The 16,078-nt window shown below is 34.4% G+C and overlaps 1 protein-coding gene and 1 long non-coding RNA gene across 3 annotated transcripts; one reads left to right on the forward strand and one right to left on the reverse strand.

Annotated features, from left to right (window-relative positions):
- Positions 1 to 5,935: 5,935 nt before the first annotated feature.
- Positions 5,936 to 7,122, reverse strand: LOC149489973 (uncharacterized). Its single transcript, XR_016318371.1, has 2 exons — positions 6,817 to 7,122; positions 5,936 to 6,194 (listed from the first exon to the last, which is right to left on the reverse strand). It is a non-coding gene; the product is annotated as an uncharacterized LOC149489973 (long non-coding RNA).
- Positions 7,123 to 7,462: 340 nt separating this feature from the next.
- On the forward strand, positions 7,463 to 15,719 carry LOC149489974 (thiamine transporter 1-like). 2 transcript variants are annotated; one of them, XM_089714820.1, is made up of 7 exons: positions 7,463 to 8,090; positions 8,313 to 8,443; positions 8,564 to 8,708; positions 10,620 to 10,756; positions 11,035 to 11,220; positions 14,738 to 14,955; positions 15,286 to 15,719. In XM_089714820.1, exons 1-7 carry the CDS (start codon positions 7,856 to 7,858, stop codon positions 15,530 to 15,532), a joined length of 1,299 nt encoding a protein of 432 aa, XP_089570946.1. In that variant the 5' UTR covers positions 7,463 to 7,855; the 3' UTR covers positions 15,533 to 15,719. The 2 variants fall into 2 exon arrangements, with proteins under 2 accessions (XP_089570946.1, XP_089570945.1); XM_089714819.1 differs by lacking the exon at positions 11,035 to 11,220 and having other exon boundaries at positions 7,464 to 8,090; positions 15,286 to 15,718.
- Positions 15,720 to 16,078: the final 359 nt, after the last annotated feature.

Genomic DNA, 16,078 nt, shown 5'->3' on the forward strand with positions numbered 1-16,078 from the left:
GTACCTACATTGTAATGTTATACCAGATGATGCCTGGTAGTCGTAATATAATTACAATACAGGTGATGCCTGTAGTGATGTGATACGGGTGATGCTCGTATAAAATGTTTATATTTTGGGTGATGCCCATATTGCGAATTCATGCACTTAAATACGCGATCTTAAAAAAAAAAAAAAAAAAGTGATAGTTCGTCACCATTTCACAGTGAAGTATTGTTCGTAAGATAGATTGTATCTTCGAAAATACTTACGGTTAGTATTGATATCCAAATAAAAAATGGAATAATACAATTTTTAAGAGCATACAGTAAATACTAAAATATTTAAAGTAGCTTTTATTATTCTTATCTAAAAGTGACTTAATATTTTCATAATTTCATAGCAGATTTTGTTAAACAACGAAAGAATAATCATAATGATAACAATACCTAAAATATCTGCGATAGGTATTGCACATATAACCGACAACTATAAAGTTAGACAGGTTAAGTGATAATATAATAATCATAAACAGGGTAAGGTAATAAAACAATGAATATTCGAAAACAAAAATAAATGGAATGAGAGACATACAGAGTAGTCTCAATATTCATTATTTCAAACTACCCACCTGGCAGACGTTGTTATGCTCTTTCGCCTTTTATCGGTTCTTTAAACGAATTGGAACATGAATATTATCCGAATTGGTCGAGCCGATACGCCGCGCGCCGAGGTTTGAGTTTTACACTTAGCAACATATTTGGCTATTCATTTTTATTGTATATACTATGTGGCGTTGTAGGTGAGGTGGAAACAAAAAAATAATAATAAGAACTAGATACTCACCATACAGTCGACAATTAATTTAGTTAATTAATAAAATAAAATACAAATATCAGTAACAATAAGGGTCGTGGTGTGCCTAGGTCCAAACCCTCCGGTAGGGCTCTTACTGATATAGGTGGACGTAAGATGGAGTGCGCGTCTCGTTGCGAAGGCTAGGCGGTAGGGTGTCTTAGGGGTTGGTCGCTGAATTCCTTCAACAGGAATTAAGGAGCCGAAGCAAGCAAGACGTAGAAGGATTTCCTCAGCGGCAATCGTAGCAATGTCGTAGTACTACTGAAGATGGGTCTTAAGCGGTATGTAGCAGCGTATGAGGTTCCTTATCGGAACGTGGCAAGGACGCGACAATTCCCTGCGCGGGAACGTTGCGGGTATGTAGAAGCTTTCTAAACGGAACGTAGCAGTAGCATAACACCACTCCCTCAGCGGAAATGTAGCACCCCGGTTTGGGGTTAGGTATAACACACTGTTAATCATTACATGTTGGAACGTTGAAAACGACTTTTACGTAATTTATACAATAATATACCGCGAAAGACAATAGTTGGACAATAGACAGTTGGCATAAAATATGAATCGTTAATTGTTAATAACTAGCAAACCTGGCGAAGTCCGTTTCGCACCAGAGACACCTTTTCCTTGTTATAAACCTCACGGAGCCCGAGACCTTTCCAACGAGTGCAAAGCCGTGGAAATCGGTTCGTGCGTTCTGGAGTTGTAGCGTCAGGAAGGAAAACCCGACTTATTTTTATATAGTAGATTACTTTGATAGATAGTGTATAGTGACAAACAACCTGTCAAATATACACTTAAAATTTTTAGATAGATAATAAAGGTCAATTTCAAGACGAACATTTAATGTAAAATAAAAAATGGATCATAACCACATCATACCGCAAATATTGGTATATGTAAGAACCATGGTAAAATCATACACCATGTGCATCTAGTTATTACTATATTAATAACGACTGTTTTTAATTTAAAAACACCAATTTTATAATAGACGAGAAAACACTAGAAACACCAATTACTACTAAAATTTAACGCTTTATGTGTTTTAAAGTGAAAAACATCACTTCTACTAGAGATAAATACTAAATAAATTCTGCGCGATGTTATTGCGCACGAATTCATAAACGCTATGAGCTTGGCAGATGACAGCACTTCAAAGGCGATGTCAAATTGGCGATGACAAGATGACATACTAGGGACGCGCTCTTGCTAGTGAGGTGAAAGATCCATCGATGTTCGGTAAGGTGACCCTATTTTATAGAGATATATAGGATTCATAGACAGCTTTCTTCATCCAACGCTGTGTGTTTTAGAAAGACACATAATACATCTTTTAAGAGCTCATCTTTTGAACATTAAATATCGCACCTAATGCATTAACACCGCTGCGAAAAAATAATGGATATCGTACTTGATTGAATAAAAGATTATCAATTAAGAAATACGTTAAAGATTTCTTGTCAAAGCAAAAAAAAAAAAAAAAAATGTATTATCGCGAAAAGGTCACCATTCGTGCCTTAGTCAGAATATAAATTCCAAGTATTAATCTCTACAATATTGAGGTGGTATAGTGGTATTGATTTCGAAATGCAAAATTGAATATTGTAAATTCAAGTTAATTAATTTATGCAAATACTTATATAGTTATAGGTAACAAAGTTTTTATTGATTGTTACAGTTAAATTTGTATTACTGATTGTTACAGTTAACATTGTACAGTTAAAAAAAATATGTATCCAACTACTTATTTTCAGACCAGATTTTTTGTGTGATTAATGTCTAGCCATTATTATTGTCATTAAGTTATCTTTTTCTTTTTCAAGTGGCTATTAAGTTGTCAGTAATACAAATACAAATGTTATCATAAGTAACAAATAAAAAAAGTCATCAACAAAATGATACATTTTGATTCGTTTTAGGTTCGTTACATTAATTGAATTTTAAATACCTATGTGTTATTAATGTAATAATCATACAATGAACAACACCGCGTGTGTGTTGAGGTTACAATAAGAAGTATAAAAAAAGTAATACATTATTAATCACGCTTTACTTACTAAATATTCATTATTGTATTGTCAATAAATTGTTGTAATATTGTCACTGAAGTTAAATCTGTACGGTTTGGGTAGGTCATAAGCGAATCGAAAAGAATCGGTTGCATACAGTCATACGAACATACAGGTGAAGCTAAAAGCGGTTCAATAGAAGTCAATGGCACAGTATAGTATGATATTGTACTGTTGCAGAGCAAGCTCCACTAAGACTATAATTCTGTCAGAGTGGTTTATACCCGAAAGTTGGTATTTAAATAATTGATAATTATGAACCTTAACATTGTAATACTATGTATCTGTATGAATTAAATATTTTTAATGCGCTATAAAAAAGGCTGCCACTTTCTAGCCTCTAAACTATCACCCAAAAATATATCATAAATCGCTTTATTGCGATATGAAAGAGAGACGGACAAACGAATAAATAAACAAATCTTCCCTGTGCCTAAAGATCATATGATAAGTTGTTGTTGCTTAAATAAGAATAAATAATGAACCAATTAATGTTTGGTTAAAATTTTGCCGTATAATATTTATTATATTATTTAGGGTACAGATATATACATATTATATTACATTCCGATTTTATTAGGTATATTGAATTAAAATCGGAACATATATTGTTTTAGTAACGAAGTACATATACAGAATATAGATATTAAATAATAACCGAGCATTTAAGTATGTACCCAGTCTATAGGCATTTCACTTGGTAATAATTCGGTTTGCAGCTATCGTTTATTAATAATTTTAATATGTGGGAAAACAGTGGTTACTTAGATGGTGCAGATGCCGGTGCAGGTAAAGTGAATTAAATTATGCGTCAGAAGAAGCAGCATTCACCTCTTCTAAATGACCTGGAGTGCGGGTCATGATAAATAGTGAGTGAAACATATCAACAAGGTAGTGCAATAGTCATGTAAGGAAAAAATAAAACAGGTTAAGTACAGTACAGGTACAGTACAGGTACAGTACAGGTACAGTACAGGTACAGTACAGGTACAGTACAGGTACAGTACAGGTACAGTACAGGTACAGTTAGTCAAAAGTATAGTTAAGTTACAGAAGGAACATAGTTTAAACATTATACCTTACATATACATTAAGTTACTGAAAACGATTTCGTCCCATTGGTTAATAAATAAATAATGACTTAATAAACTTACATATAAGTATACAACTTATTCATGATAGATTGTCGTATACTTAAATAAATTGTCATTATTGTTATTATAAATACCTATGTAAGATGTTACATTTCTATGATTTTGAAGGAGCGACTATATGCCTATATATTCTTGCCGGCTCTTCTCTGTTGAGGCGGCTTTCCGAACCAGTGGTAAATTCGTTGGTAAATAAATTGTCCTTATACTGACGATTTTAAAACGTTTCTGGACGAGGTCTGGTTGATGAATGAAGGTTTGAGTTTGAAAAAATTATTAATTAATATCGATTTGAATACATATATTGTAAAAATTATTATAATTTTGAATATACATATACTTAATGGAAAAAAAAAAGAAAAAAAATGAAAAGGAGAGATGTTGCATATAGATAGAATTATATTACTAGGCCAGGTGACACATTCTACTCTATGGCTGGTATGGAGCGGACGTGTCCCTGAGTTGTGTTTACTAACTGATACTGGTGCTTAGGTATAGACTAGAATAGAATCATACATATAACATACCCGAATAGAACATAATATTTTATTTAATAAAATTAATTGAAAAAAATTAAAAATTTCTAAAATAAAGGAGGGATGTAGTGTATGTGAGTGAAAGAGACGGAAGTATTATGTCATCTCTTGCGCACGTGCAACGGTGACACCGCTTACACAGCTCAGTTGGCTGCAGGCGGTCGGAGTGAGAGGTCGTGTGCGTCTAAGAGCCGATAATAGGGAAGGACTTACACTACAATGATGATGGGTTTTTACGGATAGCGACGATAATATATTGCTAAACAATATTATGATGAACATTTAGAACACCATTTTAAAATTTTTTATACTAGTAATGAAACAACACACGACATCGGTATTGCACTCACATATTGTGGTTTGTTCTTTTTTAAATTGGAATTTATACTTTTTAACCTAATATTTTTTTGTTTTACGTATTTCAGTTTTCCAAAAAATGAAGTAAAAAGAAATATATGTGCCTATCAAGGGTAAAATTACTGAGGATTACGACCCAGAAAAAAAATACTGCTATAAACAGTTTTTATTTGATGTTTTTGGCTTGAAGTTGACCCGTCGAAGCAACGCGTTTAAAAAGAAGATCTGAGTAACTTACAATTTGGTAAACAGCATCTGATGCAAAACACAACTTTCCTCTATTTACAAAGGATGTTAATGATGTATATCGGTTAATATCCAAGCTTTGTAGCCAAAAGTTATCAAGCGTTATTTAAAACTATCATTCTCTACCAATTAAAATTGTATGTCGTAAAGGTGATAATTCTTGTAAGTTGACCAGTAATTATAATAAAAATACTGTTAAAAAATATATGTCGTTATTATTTATAGACCATGATTTTTAGTTTTTTCTATTTCGAAAAATCCTGAATATACAAACCAGTGTGATCACCCACAGAAAGAGACAAAAAACAACACTGACGTCATTCAAGGTTATATTTTCTTGTGACAAGATAATGGTCATAGTGCAATCTCCAGTGTATTAGATATAAGCTTCTTGGCTCAGTACCTTAGATTATACACCTATAGATGTAACCATGGCGTGACCGCACATGAAACAGAAATAGAATTTTGTGGTGTTGCCTAATAAGTTGGCAATTCCCACATATTAGGTAAAAAATATTATGAATCTTACTTGATCGCGAACAGACTTTATAAATACCTGTAAGTACTTCGCAAACTAAAAATTCTGAATTTGCATATTTTAAATGCTAGCTTCAATAATGTAACTCTTATGTCGTAGTCGTACGAAATACTTTAATAAAACCTCCGTAAGGTAGGTAAGGAGAATTGTATGGACATCATTGACACACGACACGTTCAATGATGAAATAAAACCAGTCTATAACATAAACATGTTTATTATTTATTACTATATACATAATGAAATAAGTACAGCTTGGCAAAAAAGAGTAGAAAACCGGAAGTCACTACTGTCCTCTCGTTACCAACACTTTGAATGATATAATTGTACTCGTTTATTTTTATACAGTAATGAATCATCATCAAAATGAATGGAACAAATTTTTGAATATTTTGTTGGCAGCCAATTTTCTCGTCCAGTGGCATCCAGCCATTTCTTTTTATCAATATTGGATGGAAACCTGAAAAAAGAAGATTTTATTCGCATGTTACGAAAGTTTATCTTTATTGAGTAATAAGTTAAATAAACTACAATAAAGCCCTTAAATAAATGTAACTAAAATTAAAGTTTACGTACAGAAGAATTAATTTCCTCTCAATAAAAATATTATACTACTAGCTTTTACCCGCGACTTCATCCGCGTGTTAAAGGTAATAAACTACTCATGTGCAAAATATCATTGAAATCCATCCAGACGTTATTGCGTGATTGAGTAACAAACAAACATCCAAACCCTCGAATTTATAATATAAGTAGGATGAGTACCTACCATGATAAGCAAACCCAACAATCATAATCTTTAATTATAATCATAATCTTTATTTTCTCTTCACAAAACAAGACCTCGAATCGTATGTATGTACTGACAATAAAGAAATATGATTTATTTGGGTAAATTAAAGTAGCCATTATGGCAACCCTGAACCGTTCATCGTTAATCGTTATTTTATTTTAAGATAGTGAAAACACGTATCACAACTCAATATTCTTGGCATCACATCACTGAATTCATCACAAAACATCATAATCGATGATCATCTGGCGTTGTAATAACGAAAGAAATGATAATTTCGCCTACTTACGTGTGAAATGTTATTCCTTCAATTTTTCGCTCACTCCGGCTTTTACAACCCAAAACACTGCAACCCACCATCGCACGTACACTAAATATTCTGTATTATCCAATTTTTATACGCAATAAACACTGTAAATTCACACAATCACAGAAAAATCCAAAAGACGCCAAGTTTGTTTGTCACAATCTGTTCTTGCCAAACAATAAAACCGGCCATGTCGACAAAGACAAAAACTATATATTCTGTCCTGTTTCTTTGCATGGGTTTGACAATTAACGATCTCGCTCTTTCAAGGAAGGTCATTTTAGTGGTTACATCGCTCAGTACAATGTAGTATGACAATGACAGAAAATATCATGACATATACTCTATCGTTTAATAACATATTGTAGAATCTTTTATCATGCATGAGCATAACTTAAATATAAATCCTAAGTGTGTTTACTATTTTTTGAGTTTTCTTTACGTTACAAACACAACACATGTTTTTGCTTTAAATAAATTAAAATATTAAAAAAATTAATATGAAGGGCGGTTTCCGAATCAGGAAAACATATGGGTCAAAAATGACATTTGACATTTGACAATTTAACATATGATTGACAGATTTGTCATTTGACACATCATTGATGAATTGAATTTTGAAATTTCAAAATCACATGAAGGTTATGTGGCGCCATAGGATTTAAAATAAAACAAAATGAATAATATTGATGTACCTTGTGTTCGTTAAGACAAATGTATAATAGACGAAAAATATATAAATCCAAGATCTCGAAACAGTTATTATTCGATAAAAAAAGTATTTAATTAATATTTGCAGACTTAGCAACTTACGTAAGTGTTAACAACAAAAAAATGCACCAAGTAACAAATTATAAACATATTGCTGGTTGTAAAGGCAAAATTATTATCATGTGTGCACAAAGTATACAAAGATACTCCGTTGGATGATCATTACAGGAACAGACCGGCATTCATAAACGCTTATCAAATCTCGTACTGTTTTCATTCAGTTCTTGTAAGATCTTATAAGACGCACAACATGCTCGCTTGGATCAAGATAACTCTTATTTTGTGTTTGTTTGGAACTTTACGAGAAATCCGGCCGTCGGAACCTTTTGTGACAGAGTTTTTATTAGGCCAATGGAGAAATATAACTGAATCTCAGTTAAACAGAGATGTTTATCCTGTTGGTACTTATTCTTATTTGGCGCTATTAGTTGTTGTGTTCCTCGTCACAGACTTCTTACGATTCAAGCCAGTTATCATACTTTCAGGTGAGAGTTAACAGTTTTTAATTTTGTAAAATTTACTATTTATTTATTGAGTGTGACTTAAACTAGCATGTTATTTTATTACTAGGCATCATTTAATCATTTTAAGTCAAACATTATAAATTAAATATCTTCAATTGGTTATTTTGTACAATACCTACACCAATTTGAGTATCTATTTTATACATATTAGCTAATAGCATATGAAAATATTATGTTTTAAAGGATTAAGTGGGATCTCAGTGTATGCTGTATTGCTATGGACTTCAAGTTTAGAATGGCTGCAAGTATCCCAATTCTTATATGGGATTTACATGGCCACAGAGGTTGCTTACCTCACATACATCTATGCGAAAGTAAGATTTTTTTAGAAGTAGAAGGCACATTAAATTTTATAAGAATAAACATGCAAATTTATATCTAGAAACTGGATCTATTACATAGAATATAATATTAAAATAAATACATATTTTTAGGTTGACACCGCAAAATATTCTAGAGTATCTTCTTATACTAGAATAGCAGCACTTACTGGCCGTTTTCTTTCTGGAGTCAGCTCACAACTACTCATTCATTATGAAGCCATGGACTATAGAGATCTCAACTATATTACATTTACAGGTATGTACTTTAAATATATTTAACACTTTATCTATAAGATTAAATTTATCTTATTCTCATTAAAATTTACTGTTATTTCCTATACCTATCATATAAAAAACTGGTTTCGAGGATGAAGAAATAACACAAGTTTTTAATTTGAAATATTAGTTTGTTTGAACATGCTGCTCTCAGAAACTCCTGGACCTGTAACTTTAAAGAAGCTGTCTGCATTTTCTTTAACTTCTTTTTCTTTGTAAATGAATTCCCCATACGAAAATCAGATCAATTGATCTAGACTTTAGTCATAATCTAGTTGTATTAAATATTATGGAATGGAAAAAAATGTAGGTACTTTATTCATATTATCGTTGAGTATACTTCTCATAGGTAATGTAGTTCAATTACTAATTAACCTTGATTGAAACTGAGTCACTGGACTGAAACTTGCAATAGTGGACTTTATGATATTAAATTTTCATAGTGAGACTACTTTTAAGTGAGGTATAGTGCTCATTAAATACCAAATAAGCTTGAATTCTAAACAAGATTATTGGATAATTCTGTTCTAAATATTTAAATCTTTTCATGATTTTGGAAAGAAATAAATATTATCTTCAAATATTTTTTCTTCTCTCTGTATTAACATAGAATGCCTCAGACCAATACAAGGACGAGAAAATTTAAAAAACAAATGAAACATATGTTAATTCAGCTGGCTTAATTTTTGAATAGTCATTTTCAAATTCTTTTATTACCCTTTGCTTTGAAGGAAGATTCTTTACAGAAATTCTATAGTTGCTCGTTTCATATAAGTTTAATCACCATAAAACTGAAATATTTCGTTTTTTCTTGTTTGTTTCTTAATCAAGAGAATTGCTGCATTCCATCTGAAAGTAGGCTATGTTACATAATATTATAATTTATAAGCTATCTTATCATTTGATGCAAATAATGTCATAAGATTATGATACTAGACTAGTATGAACACATTAGCTTTTACAATGAATCATTCTGAATTTCTGAGATACATCTTGAGTCTTAATATACTATGGTAAATAAGGAACCTGCCTTAACCAGATTAAAGTGTGTTAGTTTTGTTTGTATAGAGTTAAGTTATGAACATGTTCCTTTGTTTTGTTATTGTTATATATTCTATTTGCAATTCCGAACAGGTTAATACCCAAATCAAAATATAGGTATCTGTTAAATAGAAATGAATCGCAAATGTGTTAGTAAATGCATAACTCGAGAATGGCTGAACCGATTTCGTTATTTCTTTTATAATATTCCTTGAAGTACGAGTCGGGTTGGACCGCTTGTATAGGTATATAATCATTTTAGCGGCTTGCAAACCATAAAGTCATTAGTAAAAACCATTATATCTTAGAGTACTTAATAAATCATAATATCTGTCTTCTATAATTAAATAGAAATAAAAACTTCTTTTACAAAATATACAAAAAGTAAAGAGAATGAATTGCATAAAACTAAGAATATAAAAATTAAGAATGATAAGTCAGTTATTTATAAGCTAGCTATAATCAATGCCTTATTATTTTTTATCTATACTCCTTCAGTTTTGTGAAGGTCAGTAACAAATTTTATTGATAAATTTCTTTTATTTGATTGATGTATATTGTTAATATTAATGTTTAATTTAGATTAAAATGTTTGATGATGATTTAATTTATTGTTTTCAGTTGTTTCTGTCAACAAACAAAACAAAGGTTTTATAAAAGACTACAGTTAAATATCCCGACAAATCACAATGAATAATTTATTAGTACTGATTAGAAGCTTGCAAACTTTACTACTATTCTGATGTTATGTGTTCTCACTTTTATTATGATTTAGTTTGATAGTAATCCAAACCATACAATATGATTAAAAACATACATGATTAAACAATATCGTTTTCTCCTTTTTCAGCACAAATATTAGCAACTTTCTGGGCCTTCTGGTTACCACATGTGCCATACGGTATTTACTTTCACAGAAGATCAATAGTTAGTGCAGGACAAATAGATATCAATATACCTGTAGAAAAACAAGCACCTACAAAAACGGTAAGTAATTACATCTCATATTAATATTCAAAAATATAAAATCTGTAAAAATTATCTATTGCTCTATCAAAATATTATTTATCTACTTTCAATTCGTTCTTAATGCTACTTTTATTACATATTAATGGTTAACCTCCTTACTCTTATTTTTTACTATATTAACCTCGAAACAGTGGCTTGCAAACCTAATCTTCCTGGTGTGCGTCACCTACCTTACTTAATAATTCGAATCACACTATTTTGAACCTTACTCTAATGTACCTACGACTCATTTTCAGCCGTCGATCCGCACGCAAGTATTTGACGCGGCATTCCTTGTATCTCGGCACGCGCGCTCCGCGTACAGCCGGCCCAAGGTGGTCGCGTGGTCCGCGCTGTACGCGGCCGCGCTCGCGCTGTTCGTGCAGGCGCAGACGTACGTGCAGCTGCTGTGGGCGCAGATACAGCGCGAGAGCGACGTGCCGGTGGGTTGGGTACATAGCTACTGGTGCTGATATCGCGTACAGCCGGCCCAAGGTGGTCGCGTGGTCCGCGCTGTACGCGGCCGCGCTCGCGCTGTTCGTGCAGGCGCAGACGTACGTGCAGCTGCTGTGGGCGCAGATACAGCGCGAGAGCGACGTGCCGGTGGGTTGGGTACATAGCTACTGGTGCTGATATCGCGTACAGCCGGCCCAAGGTGGTCGCGTGGTCCGCGCTGTACGCGGCCGCGCTCGCGCTGTTCGTGCAGGCGCAGACGTACGTGCAGCTGCTGTGGGCGCAGATACAGCGCGAGAGCGACGTGCCGGTGGGTTGGGTACATAGCTACTGGTGCTGATATCGCGTACAGCCGGCCCAAGGTGGTCGCGTGGTCCGCGCTGTACGCGGCCGCGCTCGCGCTGTTCGTGCAGGCGCAGACGTACGTGCAGCTGCTGTGGGCGCAGATACAGCGCGAGAGCGACGTGCCGGTGGGTTGGGTACATAGCTACTGGTGCTGATATCGCGTACAGCCGGCCCAAGGTGGTCGCGTGGTCCGCGCTGTACGCGGCCGCGCTCGCGCTGTTCGTGCAGGCGCAGACGTACGTGCAGCTGCTGTGGGCGCAGATACAGCGCGAGAGCGACGTGCCGGTGGGTTGGGTACATAGCTACTGGTGCTGATATCGCGTACAGCCGGCCCAAGGTGGTCGCGTGGTCCGCGCTGTACGCGGCCGCGCTCGCGCTGTTCGTGCAGGCGCAGACGTACGTGCAGCTGCTGTGGGCGCAGATACAGCGCGAGAGCGACGTGCCGGTGGGTTGGGTACATAGCTACTGGTGCTGATATCGCGTACAGCCGGCCCAAGGTGGTCGCGTGGTCCGCGCTGTACGCGGCCGCGCTCGCGCTGTTCGTGCAGGCGCAGACGTACGTGCAGCTGCTGTGGGCGCAGATACAGCGCGAGAGCGACGTGCCGGTGGGTTAAAATTGATGTTTGCGGCTTTTCCTAAGGCTAAAATCTTTAATTAAAGCACAATAATCCAACGAATGAGCTACGTCATTTTCGATTGAAAGAATAGCAAGGGCTGATAGCCGATCTTGTGTCATCGAATTCCTCAAATACAAGAAGCTTATATCTAATACACTGGAGATTGCACTATGACCATTAACTTGTCACAAGAAAATATAACCTTGAATGACGTCAGTGTTGTTTTTTGTCTCTTTCTGTGGGTGACCACACTGGTTTGTATATTCAGGATTTTTCGAAATAAAAAAAACTAAAAATCATGGTCTATAAATAATAACGACATATATTTTTAACAGTATTTATATTATAATATTACTGGTCAACTTACATGAATAATTATCATCTTTATAGGTACATACCATTTTAATTGGTAGAGAATGATAGTTTTAAATAACGCTTGATAACTTTTGATCTCATACTACGATTTTTTAATTAAAATGAGTGCTACATACATTAATACATCGTTTTGGTTACTCAAGCTTCAGTCTAAAACTTTTCAATATTCCAAAGGGAGAGTTGCATCGCTAGTGTTGATGTGTGGTAACGATATTACAGTTCTCAGAAATTCGTATGTCTTTCAGGAGCTGTACTTACGGTTACTAATGGTTTCATGGTGGTTAATTATAATATAATTAAAATTACTTTATCCACAGTTGAGACGCAGTAACAAGAATGTGGTAAATAAAAAGGTATAGCACTTTTCAAAAGGTATTTTTTTTCTGGACCGTAATCCTCAGGCTTAAAATGCAAACTGCATATTCTGGCATGTTGATAAATTTTACCCTTGATAGGCACTATGGACAGCCATTTATTTCTTTTTATTTCATTTTTGGAAAGCTGAAATCAGTAAAACAAAAAAAAATTGGTAAGTTAAAAGAACTATTAATTTCTATGTTAAAGAAGAACAAACATAAAACCACATGTGAGTGCAATATCGATGTCGTGCGTTGTTTCATTACTAGTATAAAAATCTTTGAAATGGTGTTCTAAATGTTCATCATAATTTTGTTAACTATTACAATATTTTCTCTTCGCTATCCGTAAAAACTCGTCATCATGGTTACCTTACTTGTTAAATTGGTTTATTGAAAAATGATGAAATTATTAGGAAAAGAAGATAGATAGAAGATATTTAGCATGATTGATTACTAAAATGATGATAAAATTGACGATTTTTGCCATGAAAATGATTCTAAACAGGTAAATGCATGAGTATTGAGGAATATTGTAAATAGCGTAAATATACACTTGCCTGTGAAATTTTATACCAGAATTTGGTGTCCAAAAACTTCTGCAATTTTTCACAATGCAATACATTATTTATATTCGGAAAATATTTATTAAATACGCAACAATATTAACTTAAATATTCGAAGCGACGCAATTTTTTTGACACTTATTGTCATATTGTCAAAGTGAGAGTTGCTACAATTTTATTATGGTAACTACCCATAATCAGGGAATATCGCTTTTTAATAATTGGTTCAGATACTTATTTTATTTAGCATAAATAATAATTGTCTCATCCAACAATGCTTCTGAATGACGTTGTTGGCAATTTATCAACAAACTCATGTACAAAAACTAACCTTTTGCACAGAATATTACAGCATACATAGTAGCCTTGGGGAAACTTCGTATTAACAGTGGCAATACCAAGTTAGGTGTGAAAGTGATAGAACACAACAATTTTCTTGTTACACGTCAAATGTTCATACCGAAATCTCCAGTGTATAAGATATAAGCTTCTTGCTCAAATATGTCTTAATAATGTTAAGCCTCGAAAAACTCCTTTCAGCAGACGCAACTGTCACAGGTGTGGTGGCAATAATTCTCAGGACTTTTTCGATAGTGGGGTAAACTTCAGTTAATTTGTTTTCTATTATGTATTTCAGCACCGAGATAATATCGTCGTTTCCTTCATACACACGCATGAACATACTCAGTACACGCACACATTTTCATTTTTTTTTAATTTGCTTGGGTGGGTTGTTGCGCGAGGCCCCTGCAAGAGCGAGGCCCCGGGCGATTGCCCTGTTCGCCACCCCCTAAGGCCGCCGCTGGCTACTGGTGCTGATATCGCGTACAGCCGGCCCAAGGTGGTCGCGTGGTCCGCGCTATACAAAAAAAAAGAGCGTGTGAGCCTAGCACACGTGTCAGAAGTGAAAATTCTTTTGCATCATTCAAAGATACCAAAATCGTCGCCTTAAGAAAGAAAGAAAGAAAGAAAGAAATAAATTTATTGTCATTTAACAACACAATCTGCCACACAATATAACAAAATACAGAAATATCACTTCAAAAATTATTATTTTCAAATGCTAGTATTCTTGTAGTTTTAGAACTATTTGTGTTAAAATTATTATGAAGCGAATAAATTCAAATATATGTATGTAGTTTGAGTGATTTATTCATATAAGAACACAGAACTACATACTGACATACATAATAATACCAAAAAAATAAAGAAAACAAATTAAAATTAATTGTTTTTATTTATTACCAGATTGCGTACAACGGTGCGGTGGAAGCAATACAAACGCTCCTGGGTGCGTTCGGTGCGTTCCTATCATCGTACTGCGCACGCGCATCGCTACCAGCGCCCGTCGCCGCAGTACAGGGACTCGCTGTGTTCGTGGCCGCACACGTGCCGAATGTGTTCGTCTCGTACGCGGGGTACATTGTGATGGGCATGCTGTATCACTACACCATCACGCTAGCTAGGTAAGATTGTATTCAGTACTATCTAGTGGTATGACTATAGTACAGGGACTCTCTGTGTTCGTGGCCGCACACGTTGCAAACGTGTTTGTCTCGTACGCGGGGTAACTTCAAAACCGGGGCGCTGTAGTCAATATAGATAAAAGAAAGTCAAACAGGTTAGACAATTTTTTTCTTCATAAATTTGTATAAAATAAAGACTTGAAAAATTTGTTCTCTCAAAGTGGGTGGAAAATAAAATTACAACACAAGAGAGAATACACTAGCATCTAGTAGAAAAATATAATAATAATGATTTATAAGTTCAATTTTAATATTTATTTTGTATTACAGCGCGAAAATAGCCAGCCAGCTGAGCGACGAGAGCTGTTTCGGTCTAATATTCGGCATCAACACGCTCATAGGGACCGGCCTGCAATCTCTACTCACTCTTATACTAATCCAAACTTTAGAACTGCCGATATATTCTCAGTACTATTGTATAAGTGCGTTGTATTTGTTGTTAGCGTCGTTTTGGCTGCTAGGCTGGATAGTACAGCTGTGCAAACAGAAAAACAGTATTCCTTTAAACCAGTATTGATGTGTGAACAAATGTGCAATTTACTTAATGTAAGGGAGTCGACTGTATATGCAGGATAGATTTTTTATCCATAATAGATTATAGAATGTTCAGATAGGCATTATGTATAATTTAATGTTCAATTATTTTTATTATTGATAGTTTGGTTGTTTTAGGTAGTAGTAGAATTAGTTCTAAAACATTTTCTTTGTATAGGTAATTTGGCTTACATTTTATTTGAAACAAAATTATAAACTTTATTACATACGTAATTAATAAGCTTCTTATTGTCGAGCCAATTTAATAGGCAACATTTGACGTCTATCAATGTTATCTTCATAGGGTGGTAACCTGCTTAAAAACATCGATTAAAGTGAATCAATCGATACGGACTTGAAACATTTGTCAATCGAACTTGAAACACATGTCAATAATTTATTATGATTTTTATTCCCAAGTAATCTATGCATTCGATTCTAGATGTCAGATTTCGATTTTTAGAGTAACGTCTCTGGTATTTAAAAAGAAAAAAGGTTTATTGACACAAAATTGTAGCAACGTCAGTTC

This window comes from Colias philodice, chromosome 3, assembly GCF_061535455.1.
Source record: "Colias philodice isolate Cphi_HAF_F1 chromosome 3, ilColPhil1 Martin Lab GWU primary, whole genome shotgun sequence".
Lineage (NCBI taxonomy): Eukaryota > Metazoa > Arthropoda > Insecta > Lepidoptera > Pieridae > Colias > Colias philodice.